This window comes from Mastacembelus armatus, chromosome 20, assembly GCF_900324485.2.
Source record: "Mastacembelus armatus chromosome 20, fMasArm1.2, whole genome shotgun sequence".
NCBI lineage: Eukaryota > Metazoa > Chordata > Actinopteri > Synbranchiformes > Mastacembelidae > Mastacembelus > Mastacembelus armatus.
In genome coordinates, this window is record NC_046652.1 from 3,989,448 (window position 1) to 4,007,916 (window position 18,469).

Here is an 18,469-nt window from a genome sequence, read left to right on the forward strand (position 1 = left end):
TATATATATATATGCATGTATGTGTACATACATGTGTTTGTATGTGTATATGTATATATCTTCGTAAATATATCTGTTTATGAATATATAAATATATGTTTCTGTAAAGCACTTTGTGTTACGGACTTCTATTGTATGAAAAGGTCTATACAAAAAATGTTTTGATTGATTGATTGATCAGTGATCTGACACCAAACAGACAACACCAAAAATGATGTTTCTATTCTGAGGATCATGAAGAGAATAAATACAAAATTTGTCAACAGCAGAGCAGTCTACACCACACATTCCAAGGCTTCTCTTATCAGGGCTGTGTTTTATAATGCAGTAAAAATCACTTGGAGAGAAAAAGGTGCAATCAAAGTTATGCCCCAAATGCCCTGGGATCACAGGCTTAGAGAAAGCAGTCACACCACAGGTCCTCAGTCATTACACCACAACTCTAAAAAACAGGATGATATGCACTTAAGTCTGCATTAAAGCGAGTACTTTATACTGTTATCAAAACAGACTCTCTTGTAATCCTGAAACCTAAGCCTTAAATTTGGTACTTTAGTTTTCTATGTTGCTATGTTGTGAAACTAGGTGATGCAGCCAACTGAGCAAATAAAAGTTTGTAGTTACCTTGTAGACACCTAAATACTTTGCTTTGACAGTATGGGTGAACATGTGCCCACACACACAAAGGCACACAGAGCTGCAATGGCATTTAGGCAATGACATTTTCCAAGTGACATTTTGTCTGGTCAAACCCATACTCACTGAGCGTGAACCCAATCATACTGTCATCTACACTGTTGTGGAGCCAACAGTTACACATTCATGTAACCTCACACACAAGTGTGTGGGGGATTGAGTGCTAATGTGAGCAGTTTGGGAGTGCTGATTTGGCTGTTTCAGGAATGTTAAATTAATTTTATGCCATGTTGAATACTGGGTGACTGACATCATTTAGTTTTTATGTTTATGTTAGCACTTAAAGAAACCAAAGAAAAATGTTTAAATTCTTATTTATGCTCTGAAAAGTTGCTTCACAACCAACAGAAACAATGCATGTAAAAAATGTAAAGAAAGTCTTACAGCTATCTGTTCACTGAAAAGATTCTACAGGAATTTATGTTTACTCATGTGTTAGGGCTTTTTTTGGCTTGTAGTTATTTGAATGGCAGGAACCATGAATTATTCAACAGTATTTAATATCCTGCTAGTCAAATTGCCTTTTAAAAGTGGGGGATACAATTACATGAATTGGCAGGTCTTGCACCCTGTCACTGCAAAACTGTTCATGGACTTTTAATCTTGTGTGTGTCTGTGTTAGTTTTTAAAAAGTGCATGAATGAGGTAATTTACAATGTCTGGGTATGGAGGATGTACTGAATGAACATCTATAATCAAGTCTTGGGCTGCCAATTCATATTAATCTATGTTATTTATTGATATTAGTTTGCCAGTGTGATGTGTCCCAGTATTTATTGCTTTCTTTCTCTCTTTCATAAGATTTGAACTATTTTACTTTAACCAAACAAAGCAAAGGGTCTGCGGGTCACCACTGTAGACATAGTGTGTACCTCACAAGATGGTGCCCCCATCCCATCATGCAACAAGTTTGCATATTCTCTTTATTAGAATGGTAAGATTACCAGTCTCTTTTCATATGGTGGAAAAGGTTTGTTGGGTTTCCTGTCTTCCTTGGCAAAGATTTCTTGCATATTTTGCAATAGATAAAGATGTTCAAGTTGCTCTGTTTTTCCAGCTTTGGAAATCTGAATACTTTCCAAATCAGCAATTTTGCATGAACTCTCTGCCACAATTTAATTGCCCTGTGTGGCCATCTGACTGTCCTCATGGTTGCTCATTTTTCAACACGTGTGTGCTTTTCCTTGTTTTGGCCCCGTATATTTCAGCTACATAAAGCACTTTCTGTGTGCGAATAGGGTTGTTGTGAAGATAAGGGTTGATCCAAATACAAAACAAATACATTTATCAAACACTGCTCAGCTGTTTATCACCATTGACATGGGACTTTTTAAAAAATAATTATAAGCACCATTTTACCACCCAGGCCTATTTGATCATTTGTTTATATGAGACTTGGAATTTAAACTGACTGTTGCTGGCACAGTTGCAATTTGCTGGTATTCTTTGACCATATTTTACTTTCCATTGCCAGATAAGATCTTTATTTAGTCACTTGGTTTTTGTTATATATTATTAGCCTGACCAGCCAGACCCACTCACTTTCTTAGCCAAAGAATGTGGGTCTAGAGCCACCGCCTTAGGGAGTGTCTTCCTGTGGTTCAAATAAGACAGTCCTATCACAGCTGTTTATCTGCAATGGTGCGGGCTTTATGCAATGAGTCATACTCGAGCAGCAGAGAAGAGAAACCCAAAACAATCAAGATGGGGCGCGTATTTTTACAATAAAAACAACAGTCATTCACTAGCGTCTCTACTGCACGCCATGTTGGATTAACGCTAGGTTTGTTTGGTCATACCGGTCGCACTGTTGCGTTGCTTGCGTCGTATCCTTCATTTCTCTGATTGGTTTATTCTGCGTCTATTGGCCCCCAGGAATTCGATCTCAACCCATGAGATTCCAGACTAATTCTTGTATAGAATAGAAAGAGAGTCAGTCTCACTGGCCAGGCTAATATATTATACCCCTACAGGTTAATTAAAATCTGTTGACAGACATCAAAATTGTTTTCAGTGGATTTCCTGCAAATCTTAAAAAGTAAAGAGTTGGGTGCTGCAGACAAAGCAGAGGACTTTCTCTAACATGGCTGACTAATTGGACATTTTTCTTATTTCAAGCAAAGAATCTGATTTAGAAAACTGTATTTTAAAGTGACAGACCTCATTAAAATAAATGGCTTCATAACCTAATGCCATCAGAGATGGTTGAAATGATCACACTGGCCAACTACAACAACTGATTCACCCCATGATTAAAATCATAGTTAAAAAAGGAAAATAAGTCATCAGAAATGCATACTCCAAGCATAGCATCCTCTCCTTGTGAGAGATATAGCAATTATGTGTTGATTAAAAACTGGTAGATTCCAGGTCCTGATGTTTGATATTTTTGTCTTGAGCTGAATATGAAAAAAGAGACAATTAAATAGAGAAAACAGTAACATATATGTATTTCGTGGAGTCTCAAATACCACCTATGGTATAGTCAGATAGTCATATTGTCTGACTAACCAATAGAAAAAATACACATGGGAAATGCTGCCCGCTTCTCTTGCTGGTGATATTTATTCAGTCTGCCAATAAATGTGGTCTCAATAAATGTCATGAAAGTTGAAGAAGTCTTTTCTTCATTTTTATAATCAATGTATATTACCACACCATTACTCCTGACACCAACAGAAATGAGCCTTCACAGCAGTTGCAACCAAGTAAAGAAATGCCACTACAGAACCCATACTTACTGTAAATATATTATTTTATATTAAGAACTGTAGTTTTAGCACTGTCTAGGCCAAATGATGTTTGTTGAGTGTGTGTTAAGTGCATGTGTCCATACAGTGTTTTATCAAGGGGCTAGAGTATTTTGTTTGCCCATATCAGCTTCCTTGTGTGGTTATAATTAAATTGGCCATTAATCAGAGAGTAAAGACAAGTGAGAAAAGGGATCAGAGTATTTACAGTGGAAGTGAATAGCTCTCCTTATGAAAATCCACACTAATTAGACAATTCAACAAAAGTTAAATACAGTAGAACTTTCACACAGTATTCAAAAAGAAAGAGTGGATAGCACATTTCATACAAAATCACAACCCACAGTGCTATTCGGTGTGCACAGACATGGCTAGATTAGAAGCATTAATGACAGTCAAACAAGAATAGATAGCATTAAAACATCAGTAAAGAATCAAGACAATGAGCATGCAAACACTGCCCTTATTTAAAATTGCTAGATTTGACAATTTTGGCTAAAACACGGATATGCTCAGAATAATTTTGTGGGGTATTTCTTTTAAAAATATATACAGTATACAAAAAAAAGTATACAGTATCTTCATTTTTCCATCTCAAAACTTTGCTTCCTCGTTTTCTTTTTCTGTTCTTAAAAATTGTTTTGTTCTGGTCTTATGTAACTTTGGCAGACCAAATATACTAATATGTGGCTACAATTAAGATGAACAGAGACACTTGTGGTGTATCTTCGTGTGTGTCTGTGTTAGCCAGGCTGACATCCCACATTCCGCACCCTATTAGCAGCATAAGTCCAAACCCACAAATCTATACCCTTGTGCACACATACAATGAAAAAGAAGACAACGTACTGGAACAGGGAGTAAAGACAGAATGAGAATGAGGGACAGATGAAAATTAGAGAGTAAGAGAGAGATGATTTCATTTTGCCCACTGAGCCTTTAAATAATTTAATGAGAGAAAGATCTGTCAGAGTATTGCCTTGTTTGTGTGATGAATATTTATAAACCGTATAAAACTGTTATGGGCCAGCTGTTGGCAGTGATATGCCTCAGGTTTGTGCAGTTTTGCATTAGAATCTAAAATCCAAACACATGCAGTTGCTTCTTCTAGTTGTCACCGATGCAGTATTATGACCTGGCTTTGAAGATTTTACTCATTAAAAGTATAGCAAATATATTCAGCTTTTTTCTTTTAGTGATAAACCATTAGCCTGGACCAGCTTCATGAATAGCTTATTTTCAACTGGTTAGTGATGTGACTCTTTGATTTGGCTGTTTGTAAAGCTGTTTTCCTCTTTTTTTTTTTTTTTTTTTTTTTTTTTTTTTCTGTTTGCCTCAACCAGATATTTTGTGTGTTTTTAATGATAAAAAACTCAGAAACACTCCTACAACTTGCACTTAAAAGTTTAAAAAGAACCAAAATATGTCATATTCAGACAACATGTAGGATTTTGAAGTTGTTTTTTGAAGTTGCAGTCGTGGCCTAATGGATAGAGAGTCGCCCTGCCCACCTTCAATACCACAACTGAGGTGAGACCCTTGAGCAAGGCACCGAACTCCCAACTGCTCCCGCAGGTGCCGCAGTAATGGCTGCCCACTGCACTGAAGTGAAGCTTTGTTCTTTAGACTGTATCCATCCATATTAGGATTAGGAATATTTATTAAACCCTGATTTATAAGCAGGCACCTTTGTGGAATGTTGATTCCGGTGTGTGTACACTATGACACCTGACACTACAAGTATGGTCAAAATGTCTTATGATGATGATAATAATAATAACTTTAATAGTATTAATAATAATAACTATTATTATATTAATAGTAGTTGTGCTTATATTTATTTATTTGTGTGTGTGTGTCTCTCTCTCCTTCTCTCTCTCTCTCTCGTTGCTTCTAAATGAAAGTGCATATTTTTAATGTCAGTACTGATGTTCAGCCAGTGCCATTATTGTCATGCCCATAATGACATTAAAGTATTTCTCTCAGGTATTGCTGCTAATGTAAATTAAATTTTGTTAGAAGCAAGCTGATACAAAGAGGGCTAGTGTGGGCTCAGTGTGATAGTGAGGCCTAGTATCCCTGTTGTACAACAATAATGAATCACCAGAAAAAAGATAGGTGTTAACGAGCAAAGTTCATGCAGAATAAAGCCAGACTAGACTGTGTAAAAAATGTTTCTCTATTACCACTGGTATTTGCCTGATGGCTAGAACACCTTTGTACACACAGGTACACATGCATACACAGTTAATGCAGGCAAACCCACACACACCACCACACACACACAGATATGTAGCATATAGTTTATATATATATATATACACACAGACACACATGTGTGTGTATATGTATGTATATTTAATATATACATACATGGGGCTGGCTTCATGTGCATGTAACCAGTAGATACTGAATGTATGGGCAAGTAGTGGTGATGGTTAGAGTAAGTGTCCAGGGAACCTTTTTCAGACCACTTGACCTGCAATTTTGCACACATGCATCATTCTTAGTTTTGAAATAAAATGGTACACAATGTGACTATACTGTTTTGTTTGTTGTTGATGTTCTTGCAGTCTGACTTCTCTTAGCAATGTGGCTGATCTCAGATAAGTGTGTACAGTGCTTTCATAACCAATGGAAATAAAAAAGATGAAAATATGATCCAAGTGGCAATGAACATTAATGGATGGACTTAATGGATGGCTAAATATAAAAGTACCTTCAGATAAATCACTGTTGTGACTCAAAAGTCTGCAACCTGGTATTGGTTCCCTCAGAGACAGTCCAAGAACATACACAGGCCCCATGGCAGGTAACTGTAAACCCTAGTGTAGACATACAATCCCTGTGTGTGTGTGTGTGTGTGTGTGTGTGTGTGTGTGCGTGTGTGTGCGTGTGTGTGCGTGTGTGTGCGTGTGTGTGCGTGTGTGTGCGTGTGTGTGCGTGTTTGTTATAACAGTTGACCTGAGTCAGTTTTAACACAAACACAGTTTCAGTCCAAAATGAGCACCAAACACTGAACCAGCAGTGGCTCAGTCACACCTGCTCTCCCACGTTGGCGCAAACACATTTGTTTGGTGCCAGGAAAGTTACAGGCACAGATGCAAGAAACAAACTTGTATTGAAGGAAAACAGCATTACAACTCCATTTACCCCAGCACTAGCACCTGGAGGAAAGTAAAGTTTTTCACTTTCATTTCAGTATTAAAGGTATATTCAGCATATTCTAATTCATTAAATATGGTGTCATTCATAAAACAACTCACATTCTTTTTCCTGCTGATTGAGTTTGCATGATCTACAAACCACAGATCTGGGATATATAAGGAATGAGGACAGAGGTCTCTTTTTTTGTTGAACAGGTGGGCAAATTGTTTGCCATGTTACAGCAAAACCGTTTAATATGATGATCAATTAGGTAATGTTAATCTTGAGTTGAGCTCTTCTTACCCATGAAGAGCTAACACGCTGTATTTTGACATGTTTCCCCTTGAGTTATATGTGGAATATTGTTGTATTCATGTTTTTATTGTTATTTACTGTTGCTATATTGAACCTGTAATGCACTTTGGAGCAGCAGTGGCTGTTTTTAAACTGTGCCATATAAATAAACTTCACCGTGACCTTGACCTTGACCACACACACACACACACTGAAAAGAGCCATGTTTCAAGGACAGTGCACACTTTAGTTAGCAACCAACAATACACTTCTCAAAAGCAAAGTGACTGAGTGAAAAGAGTGAAAGCCTGTTAAATCCTGCAGTCTGTTAAATACGCAAAATGTTTGTGAGAAGATGCAGACCAACCAAAGACAATGGCATGTTTCTGAAGCCGCACTCAAAGCTGTTGTGTTCACTTTGGGTTCCCCATTGCAATCATGGCCTTGTGATCAGAAAACTCTGGTAATCTGTTTCTTTTACTCTTTTTTTTTTTTTTTTGTTCTGCCTCTCCACATGCATATGCAGAGGGAATGGATCAGGTATCCCTCCCTCTGCTGTCATCTCATGAGACTTTCATCAACAGAGACATCTCAGCCTCCTCAGTCTTTTTCGCCTCGCTCCCTCTACTTCCACCCTCCCTGCTGCCCCTCTGGACTCGTGATTGACTTTTCACACTTTCCCACTTTTAATGTGACAGACACAACAAGCTGGGGGCAGGGGGCAGAAATGAATGAAATGGTGAAGAATCTCAGCTGAATTTCAACCATATCATTAGGAAAAGAGGAACAGGGGTGACTGATACTGATAATATGCAGTGAAATGAAAAAGTGATCTTTTTACCAGCTCCCATTCACACTTCCCTTTCCCACTCCTTCGCTTCAATCATCTCATAGCAGTTTTTTGTCTTCATTTTTCTTTCATTTCTCTTTGTTTGAAGAAGAGAAAGTATGAAAGAGTGAGAGAGGGTTACTACTCAGCTAGAAGGTCATAACTCTGCCTGATAGCCTTTTGTTTTCCACCCAAAACAGCATTGTTAGCTGCCCATAGGGCACTTTATAATGATAGGGCCTTATCTTTGAACACATACAGACAGTCATATACAGACAGAACTCAGTGTCTTGTGTAAAACTGTAGCCTAAATGGGGAAATAACTATATTGATGTTAATTCTTATGGTATCACCAATGAAAAAAAAATTAGGCCGTGACTGCTATTTATAATTTTTAATGTCATATGCATGGAGCCTGCTTTATTATCTTTAGACAGTCCCTCCAAAAAGAGTCTAATGAGAATAGTTTTGTTAATTAAGAATCACATCAAGTTCATACTTTCCATTACAATAAAGAAAATACAAGTTAAAATCACAGAGACCACTTTATAAGCTGAGTCCTTGAAGTCCACCCGGTCTTGAATTCATTGACAGTGGATCATTTCCTTGCCCTGCAGTAAGATTTGCGTCTAATTTTATTCCATACCCTGATGTATAAAGGAACATTATATAGTTTTAATAGAAGTTGCATTTCTATGAAGTTACAAAAGGGATTTTATTGATTTTGTTATGTTAGTTTTCTTTTCAGTAGTTTGTCTCAGTGGTTAAATGTTCCCTGGATCCTATTAGGGGACTGTTTTAGGGGCCATCACAATGGCACATTCAATTTCCCACAATTCCTACCTACCTCTTACTTTAACTCATCCATGTATCAAGATACAAGATATGACATAAGCACAAAGTTTACAATAAAACTCATATACAGATAAAAAAGTGTGCTTTTGTGGTTGCACACCTCAAATTAGTGGAGGAAGCCGGAGTAACTAGAGAAAACCCACACAGAGTGGATTTTATATGAACACGTGTGCATACTGTATATACATATGGATACATATAGAATATATCCATAATAATATTTGTTTGTTTAGACTTAGTCTTATTAAAGTCACTTTCTGTCCAATTTTAATTTCTAGCAAAGCTGTGTGTTGGAATAGTGGAAAGTGTACAGAACTGTGACATTGTGTTTGCTGCTGGAGGAACTGTCTAATTAGCATTATTTGCCCAATGAAATGTTACTGAAGTTAAAATGGCAAATTACTGCTGAGGTTAAGCTGAAATGGAGAAGAGCTTAGTAAAAAATGGGAAACTGGCCATTTTTCTTCAGGTGTTGGTAGATAGTTTTCTGTATATGATACTGACTTTGATATTCATGGAGCACTACAATACACTTACAGAGCAAACCATTGCAAAATAACCGCAATATAGTTAATAGTATGTACCAAAAGCTGTCCTGGTTAGTTTTTCCTGCCACCTTTCAGTAACATGGACAAAGCATGCTTAAAGAAAAGATTTTGTACATGCACCACTACTGATTATGTTAAGTTTAAGAAAACAATATTGTAAATTGTATATTTATAGATTTATAAAAATATAAAATACTGTTGCTTGTTGCATGATCATACTGTTGGTAATGTTGTTGTCTAATATGAATCAGCATCACTATCCACAATGAAAACACTGCATTTAGATAAAATATAATTTCTTTCACTCTGACAAACACTTGTGACGAGCCCTGAGCCCCTACCTTCTGCTTTTTGTAGGAGAAAGGCTCAAACACAGTACATATGCAGACACCTTTGTGAGAGCAGTGCAGGTATGTGAAAGGGCACAGACTTTGTGTAGGAGAAGTCAGGACCAAATTTATAATGCTGGGAGGTGGATGGGGGTCTGCAGTTGCCATAGAGACCTTTGTGACTCTCTGCTGCTTTCTGTTTCCCATTCATTCCCGAGAGAGAAGCAGTGACACACACACACACACACACACACACACACACACACACACACACAGCACAGCATACTGGAATCCAACACCTTGTGCATTTTAGTAGAAAGACTCAGCTGGAGCACAGGGAGTGCCAGGTAAATCAGCTTTTGGATCTGCTACATGTATGAAATTAAATACAATACAATGTACAGAACATTTGGTATAAAAAAAAAATGCCTTTGTTATAAATGCCTATAAGATCACATTGCTAAGGTGACTGTACTTATATAGTGACTAGTGTGACTGACTAGTATAGTGACTGTAGCTGTACAGTGATAAAGCATCAGCAATGTTGCACTGTTCTTAGAGGGATGACATTTAGTTAACAATTTATAATGTAGTACTAAATACAAGTTGCTTCCAGCAGAGAGGGGGTCAATAAATAAACAGATAGACCTGTCTGTTTTTTGTGGGTTATAATATTTCCCATAATTCATGACTTCCTTATTCCTGTGTATTGTGGCACTTCAGATTTAACCCTATCAAGCATGAAGTCAACAAATATGAACACCAATTTGAGTAAAATATTTTATTGTATTGCCATGAATCTATTGAATCCTCTGTACTGTGTTTGGTGAGTGAGTGAGTTTTTGATGAGTCAAATATTGAAATTTCAGGAAGTATTTTACAAAAAGTTGTTTCTTTCTGAATTTACTGAAGTTCACAACATAATAGTGTACGGGGCCACTTACAATACAACATACATACATCTGATTTTCTGTGTTTAAAAGTTTTTTGTTCTTTTGAATGTTTCATCCATTATAGTAGCTAAAACCAAATCTGCAGCCCATCTAAACTACAAAATTTAGCATCCTCTGTTCCTTCATGTCCTTCAGGTGCTTCAAATGTGTCTTTATCGTATTGTAGTTTCAGCCCATCAAAATGCATAGTGGCATGTACATGTATAAGTTAATTGAACTCACACATCTGGTCGAAATACTAGTGTTCATTGGCCATTTTATGAATGTGTTTTTGAAAGTCACTGTCAGTAGCAGTTAATAATATAATATATGTACATATCACCAGCATAACTGGGATCTGACTGAGTAAACGGCCTGACAGTGGTTTTTGTATCATTTCCAAGACACAGAAATGGCTTAACAGATTTTCAATTTGTTTTGGCATTCATGCATTTATCATGCCACCTTAGAAGGCATTTAAGATACTTTACCATTGAGGCATTATACTGTATATCATCAGTTAGCATAATGTTACTTAAGGTGCAGGGATTTGCATTTTTACACCTTGAGGATTTAAAACAGTCGCAGCTGTGGCAAACAGGGTGACAAAGCAGTCTGCAGTCGGGAGCAGAGCAGGGCTTTGAAGCAAGACACCTCGCTGTAAAACAAAGCTGTAATTTAGAATTATGGGTCCAGAAGGTTTAATAGACCCTGCACAAATTCTTAACGTCAGCTCGCTTTGCAAATCATACGGGTGTCTGAAGCTGCTATTTTGTTGTTCACGTGTATGAGATTTATCTTGTCACAAGTACAGAAAGATAAATCTTGAAAGGAGTTGCTGACAGAAGGTAGAGCTACGAATCGAGGAAAGTGTTGAAAACTTGAGCAGTTGGAAAAAAAAAAAAAGATTGTGAAAGGAGTGGTAAGCAGGGTGAAATATACCAGCTATGGTGATACAAAATTTATTTTATAACAATTTATGCAACAACTTACAACATATGAGCACACTATACTGTATGTGATTATGCTTAGCCCATAAGGGAATTTTCCACTGTGAGATCAAATTACTTCCATTAGTACAACAAAAGGTAGTGTGTGTGTGTGTGTGTGTGTGTGTGTGTGTGTGTGTGGGTGTGAGGGAGAGAAGGAAAGAAAGTGTACATAGTCATGAGGAAGTAGTTCCTATAAGTGTGTGCAAAAGGGATGAGGGAGAGAGAGGGAGATGAATTTCATTGTGCTGTGTTGGGGAGGAGAGGGGATTGAAGTTGGAGACTTGAAATAGCGACTGGGGATCAACTCATTCAGAGCTTCAAATGGCCTTGGGAAAACCAATCAAACCAGCATACACTCTCTACACCTCCCTTGCACGCACTCTCTCTTGGTCTCACACACACATGCACTCCTTTGTATGTATACAATATCACCAGTGGCGTGGAGTCCACTGTGCTATTGATCTCCTTCCATATCACTCACACTCATATGCGTGCACATACACACAGCGATTTCTGGTTTGAAATTTCATCTTTCTGGCTTATAGCTAGATGACTGATATGAAACTGGCAGTAAGCAATGTAAATAACTAGTGCATCAGAACACAAATATAACATGAAAGAGATTATAGCTAAACATGAAGATTCATGAAGCCTTTGAAACCACTGCACTGTTTTCATGTCAAGTAGCCAAACCATTACCTAAAATTGATCTTTTATTTAAAGTTAGATAATCTAGCCAGCAAACCTGCCCTAATTTTTTCAGCAGATGACTTCCATAGCTACCCTGTGGAAAAAAAACAGGAAGTATACATTTTTGTTTTAAATTTTTAAAACAACTCGACTTTTTACAAGATGTGTCATTTTTCTTTAAAGGTCTGCATGTCATTGCTGAACCAAATAGGGAAACAACTCATCTGGGAATAGCACACTTCATGAAGGAATTCCACAAATATATTTGTTAGACAGATTTACGGCTTCTAACCCAGTTTTAGGAGGGGTGCTTTAACTACTCCAGTGGCAACCCTCTTGCATCACATAGCAGATAGGATTAAAAGCTTCTTTTTTTTTTGCTCACGAATTTAGAACATTTTCCACTAGTCATTCTGCCTAATGCTTTTTCTCACCTGTCAATCACGTTCATGTTAAAGATGATGCTTAATTTTAACCGTCACAGAGACGTCTGCCGTCCTCAAGCTGTTTTCATGACCTGTGGCTGACAATACTTCACTTCTCCCTAACAAGTATTCTGCAGTTACAGAGCAACTTATTTACATCTAAACTCTGTTCCAGTTTTGTTAGGTGGCTTTAAAAACATATTCATGGCTTTATAATCTTTAATGCCCTAGCCTTCTCCCACTAATTACCAGGCAGATGGGAAATAAAATATGTTTTCTGAATTATGATGTGAAAATAGAGCTGCACACAGTTTGCAAGAACTTTACGCACTTTATTTATCTCTTCAGGAGCTTCAGTTTGAACGCCTGACCAGGGAACTTGAGGCTGAGCGTCAGATTGTTGCCACACAACTGGAGAGATGCAAAGTGGGATCAGAGGCAGGCAGCATGAGCAGCATCAGGTAAACATCCCAACCCTTTTTTTTCATTGTGTAAGTCCTGTGTATGAGCACATGTGTCAGTGCTAGGGTGGTAAGGAGCTCATCGGGAAATACGCAGTCTTACACATTGTCCCCATTTTTAGTGTGTAGTGTGTGCAAAGGGATATGCTTGTGTGTATGGCAGCTTTATTGTGTATGTGTCATTAACAACATTTTGAAGTAAAAATGTATTCTGTGTTTGTTTGTGGGATCTTGTTCGTCACAATTCCCCTGAATTCATCAAACATATATAAGAGTGTATGCACACTACTTAGCATCTTAGGTTTGGTTATATGTGAGTGTGTTTTCAATGTATGAGTAAACTTAGAGCATGATAGAACAGGTTATGTGTTCTTCATGACACTTAACACCGATGGCAATATAATATACCTGCATGCCACATGCACACATACACTCCACAGTGTTTTCTTTTCAGATCTATGAAGTGATGTTACTGGAAAAGAACTGTGTTCCCCCTGTTCTGTGGTGCATTTGTCAGCTGTAGGCAAAATCCCACACAGATGAATGCACATACCTAACAAATCCACACACTGATGGTGTAACATGGGGTAAAAATAACACTGAATGATGTTACAGTATGATAACACGCTTCACAAGCACACAAATGTGCTAATTCTCACCTAACGTGCTGACACACATGACATTTGCCGATGGCCACCCAAAGTCCAACTAAATCTGAGACTAAAGCAAAGTGACCTGCAGAAGTGTAAATACGCTGGTTTCCCCCTCTGAACATTTGAATATTTGTTAAATTCAGACATGCTGTGAGAAAGATCTTTTTTCTGTCTGCCGGTCTGTGATTTTCTCACCTTGCTGTCAAAAAAGTTAGTAAGCAGTGTCTTCAACTCAAGATTCAAAGTGTATGTCATTTCAAAACAACTGTAGGTAATGAAAATTCAAAGCAAAAATACTTTTACCAGTACACATGTAGGTACTCATTACAAAAGAATGTTTTCAGTACAAAACAAATCACATGAAGTGCAAGAAAGTGTTCTGATCATGTGTTGACCATGCATTATTATATGTGTTAGCTACACAAAAGAGACCTCAGAGATTTTTCCATTGCAACAAAAGCTTGGACAATGCTGCGCTTTTACACTTTAAGGAATCCTTTTTTTCTTATTACAGCATTAATTTGCATATTACCCATACCCCCAGAATATTTCCAAATACTTCATTATGTTCCCCAATTCTAAGTATGACATTTCAGTGACAAAAATTATTTCAGGTGAGGGAAAAATCTCCAAGGAGTAGACATGAATGAAGGAGGGATGGATGAAGGAGATGAGATGCCATGGAAATTCTGAATTTTATGGTAACAGCTCAAACCTTGAACTCAATATCTGCGCTCTCTCTCAAGAAATTACTGCCCCTTCATTTTTCTCTTTCATAGAGGCTTTGCCTCCCTGTAAAGAAGTAATCCTAGGTAAAGTTTGGCGGAAAGTTTGGATAAATTATTTACTCTTAACACGTTTCGCTTGTGTGTGAGTGCAAGTCTACCTTTGTGTGTATGTGTATGCATGTGTTTTGTGTTTGTGTGAATTTTGTTGTTGTGTCAGAGTCAGGTTCATCTAAATTCAGCATCCCTCTCACACCCTCAGGGAGTTTATTGCATAAGTACACAACCCTGAGGAGGGCACAGAAACAGAGAAATTCATTCAGTTTGCTCCAGCTGTGTCTCAGATGAGACTTTATCTTAAAAGTTTACAGGTTTTTCTCCTGGGTTTGTGTTGATATGAAGTTCCACCATTGGTCAATATAGCTGAATAAAAAATAATTAATTGGAAAAAAAAAGAATGTTTACATCAATCTACTACTTAAATAACTACATGTAGATCTAACAAACTTCATGTCTTTTGTTTTTCACATACATACTGTGCAAAAGCTTTAGACACTAAAAATACACAGGGCCTGTTTACTATATAAATGACATAAATCGTTTTTTCGTGCATCAATTAAAGTGCAGTGAATGGAACCAAACCTAAATCTAATCAGTATTTGCAATATTTCCTCTTTGCCCTTAAACCAGCAGCAGTTCTCTCTGGTTTGACCTCCACACAGTTTCTCCTGGTACTTTGCAGCACCTTGGAGAAGCTGCTGCAGTTCTACCGTAGATTCAGACTGTCCCAGTGTTTCTGTCTCTTCATATGATCCCAGACTGACTCCACACTGCCCAGATCAGGCCTCTTTGGGGGTCAGACCATCTGCTGCAGGACTCCTGGTTCTTCTTGCCTCTTTGAATAGTTCATGAACTATTGAGTAGGTTCTTTACAAACTTCTTGTCCTGCAAAATGAACCTGGGATCAATTGATGGTGTTGTCTGATAAGAATCTAAAAAATCTAATTTGCTTCTGCACAGCACTGAATAATTCATTTTTAAAAAATCTTTCCATGAACATAAATGCAATTTTGCAGAAGGAGACATATGAGAACCTTAAATTACATAGCATTGTTATGAAACCTTTAATCATACATTTGTTGGTGAACCAAGCATTTTAAGTGCCAAGCTACAACATATGATTATGCTTGCTGTTTCAGATATTCTGACTTCTGAAACGGTTTAAATGCCAATAAGACAGAAAAAATGCACAGCAGAATTACAAGTGATAAATCAACTCTGATAATGTTAATTTAGCACTCAAAAGTGTTTATATGTGTTATGTGTCCACTGTTTACACAAACAGACACACACACGCACATATATATATATATATATAGTATGTAAAGACATACTTTTAAAACACAGACAGGTGTCAAATTAAAGGAAAAAGCTGGATAGTTGAACTCCGCCCAACTGAACGCCTACACAGCAAATCGCCAGTGTTAAATCAACTCTGCGAGTGTTAATTTATCACTAAAAGGTGTTTATATGTGTCCACTGTTCACATAGAAATACTTTTTAGGTTTGATTTAACACGGGAGATTTTGCTGTGTGGTTAGGTTTTATCATACAGTGTGTGGAAAAAATGCTAGAAAGTTTAAAAGTCTTAAAAAGTTAAATAAACTAATAAATTTCATATTTTCTAAATTTCTTTACTAGAAACAAACAAAATATAATATTTCTAAAACTTAGTCTAGAGTTCAATTTGCATCATCCTTCCAAATATTTATGCAGTTGCACTGGTTTTTCTAAAGATGACCTCGTCTTTCAGACTGCCTTGCCCTTGTTAACTCTGTGATGTTTTTATTTTATTGGCCTGATGTCATAATTCACATATTTTTCTAGTGATTTTTGACAGGTCAATGTATATTTTAACAAATGAAACACATAGGAAAGCAAAGAAGTAACATTAAAACTAGACAGGTTGTCAAGACCTACTTAAATATTTTCATTAGATTTTTATTATTGCAAAAGCAACATAGCCTAATATGTAGCACTGTATTTGTGTAAATATTCTTTACTTTATATTGATTTTGTTTTAATTTGTCACTCAACTTCAGAGAAACCTGCCTGTAAATATTTTTTACTGGCAGGTTTCTCTGAAGTTGAGTGACAAATTAAAAGAAAATCAATATAAAGTAACTTAATAAGGTTTTGGGTCTTGGAAACTCTACAAGAGGGATGAACACAGTCCTCCCAAAAGCTATTTGCTCTTTTGCTGATGATGAAGAGTGCTGTCTAATACATTGGTCCAAAATGTCCCATTGGGCTGAGTTCAATTATCCAGGGTTTTCCTTTAATTTGTCACCTGTCTGTTTTAAAAGTATGTGAAAATGCTGTTTGTTGCAACACTTGACTATAGCTTTATCTGAACTTGGGCAAGTTGAGTATGTTTGTGTTATCCTTGTGAAAAATGTCTGCTCGTGCATGTGTCTGCACCAGCAACAGTCTGTCTGGTATCAAGTTTCACTGCTGTTTCAGAGTTGCATCATCTTATGATTATCACATCAGCTACAGAGTTTTAGCTCAGCTAAGGTTTAGTCTGACATACATCCACATCCATCTCTGAGTTTGTTCAAATTTACTGTTGGATATCAATGAAAAAATGTGTGTAATAATTTTCTTTTTGTGCATATGCATCCACGTAACAACTCACCTCTGAGTTTGTCTTTTTATTTTTTCATTTTGATTGATATCTTTTATGCTAATTATAATGGGAGGAGTGGAGGTGCTATAAATAGATATTAGTGTGTACAATGAAACTGAATGATCAGCGAGAGTTTGATGCTATTCAAAGAGACAGTGCTAACCTTTACCATGGTCTCCAACATCACTACTCATTTTCCTCTCCTTCATCAGGAGCTTGGTGACAGGCCACAGCTAAATATAGAGTGTAGTGATTGACTCTGAGTGAATAGCAGTTATAATAAAGTACAGGGTACAAATGAAAGGAGGCAGATGAGGTGTTAAACAGACAGACTGACTGAGGGCCTTTTACATATTTTATAGGGTGTTTATGACATTTTATGGAAAACTTACTTTGATTGTTTCCTTCTAAACGTTTGTTTCTACTTTCATTAGGGACAATATTCTTTACAACAAGGTTTCCTATGGGCATATTCACCCAGCAGTGGGTCCATTACTCTGTTGGAAGTCTGTCAGGTTGAATGTGAATCTTATGTGTGTGTATGTGTATTATTCCAAATGTGTAGGGGTTTGTATCCACATTGCTTATGCATTTCTATAGCATATGCTTCAAGTGGCTCTGTTTGTGTGTGCATGTGTGGTTTTGGCAGCCACTAACAGCCAGCATGGAGTTGTGTGTCCCTTGAAACAACAATACAGGCATCTCCATGGACTCCTCCTTAGAGCCAAGGACCCTAAGCATACCTGACTGTGGTGCAGAAACCTGGGATATTACCAACTAACATCTGTTCCCACTGTGCACTGCTGCCATGAAACACAACATTTACAAGATAGAAACACTCATTGCAACACATACACGCTCAAATACAAGCACATAGACTCCAAATGCCATGCAGAGACTAATTTATTATTTTTCTAACATTAGCGGTAAGTGGCAGCTAGTGAAAACATTTGCTCCTGCTGTCTTTCCTGCCTGACTGACTGTGCAGCTCAAGCCTCCAGTGCTTTTTTTAGGATTATACCAGTAAATCTATGGTTGATGCATTTCTGTTTGTTTAATCTATTTTTTTATTTTATTTTTGTACTATTATAAGGATGTAACAAACAGTGAATAAAAGAGCACTGAATCATATAAAGATGAGAATACAAAATTATATTAATATGTAATCTAGTTGCTTTCATGCAAGTGAGGATAATTTAAACGTAGTTCCACAATGTTAAAATTTAAGGAAGAAAAGCATTTGATCATTCCATTTTTTAAGTGAGCCCATTTAGATAATTTGAAAATATGCAAATTTATTTTTTAGTTACAGCATGAGATATATTGGGAAGAATTTAAGACATGTTTTCCCACAAAAATGTGTTTTCTAAAGTAGTTTTCCCACAGTTTATTGAATTTACATATTCTTTTCCGATGATGGACTGTATCTGAGTTTCTCACGTTTCCATGTTTTT

The 18,469-nt window shown here is 37.0% G+C and overlaps 1 protein-coding gene across 7 annotated transcripts in view; it reads left to right on the plus strand.

Annotated features, from left to right (window-relative positions):
• The window catches only part of ctnnd2a (catenin (cadherin-associated protein), delta 2a), a 258,555-nt gene that overhangs the window by 63,563 nt on the left and 176,523 nt on the right, over positions 1–18,469 (plus strand). For all 7 annotated transcript variants that reach the window (XR_003294714.2, XR_003294713.2, XM_026291760.2 and 4 more), the window contains exon 3: positions 12,836–12,948. Coding sequence is in view for 5 of the 7 variants with exons in the window: in XM_026291760.2 (XP_026147545.1) it covers positions 12,836–12,948 (113 nt within the window). In the remaining 2 variants the exon portion in view is untranslated. The remainder of the gene's footprint in view (positions 1–12,835; positions 12,949–18,469) is intronic.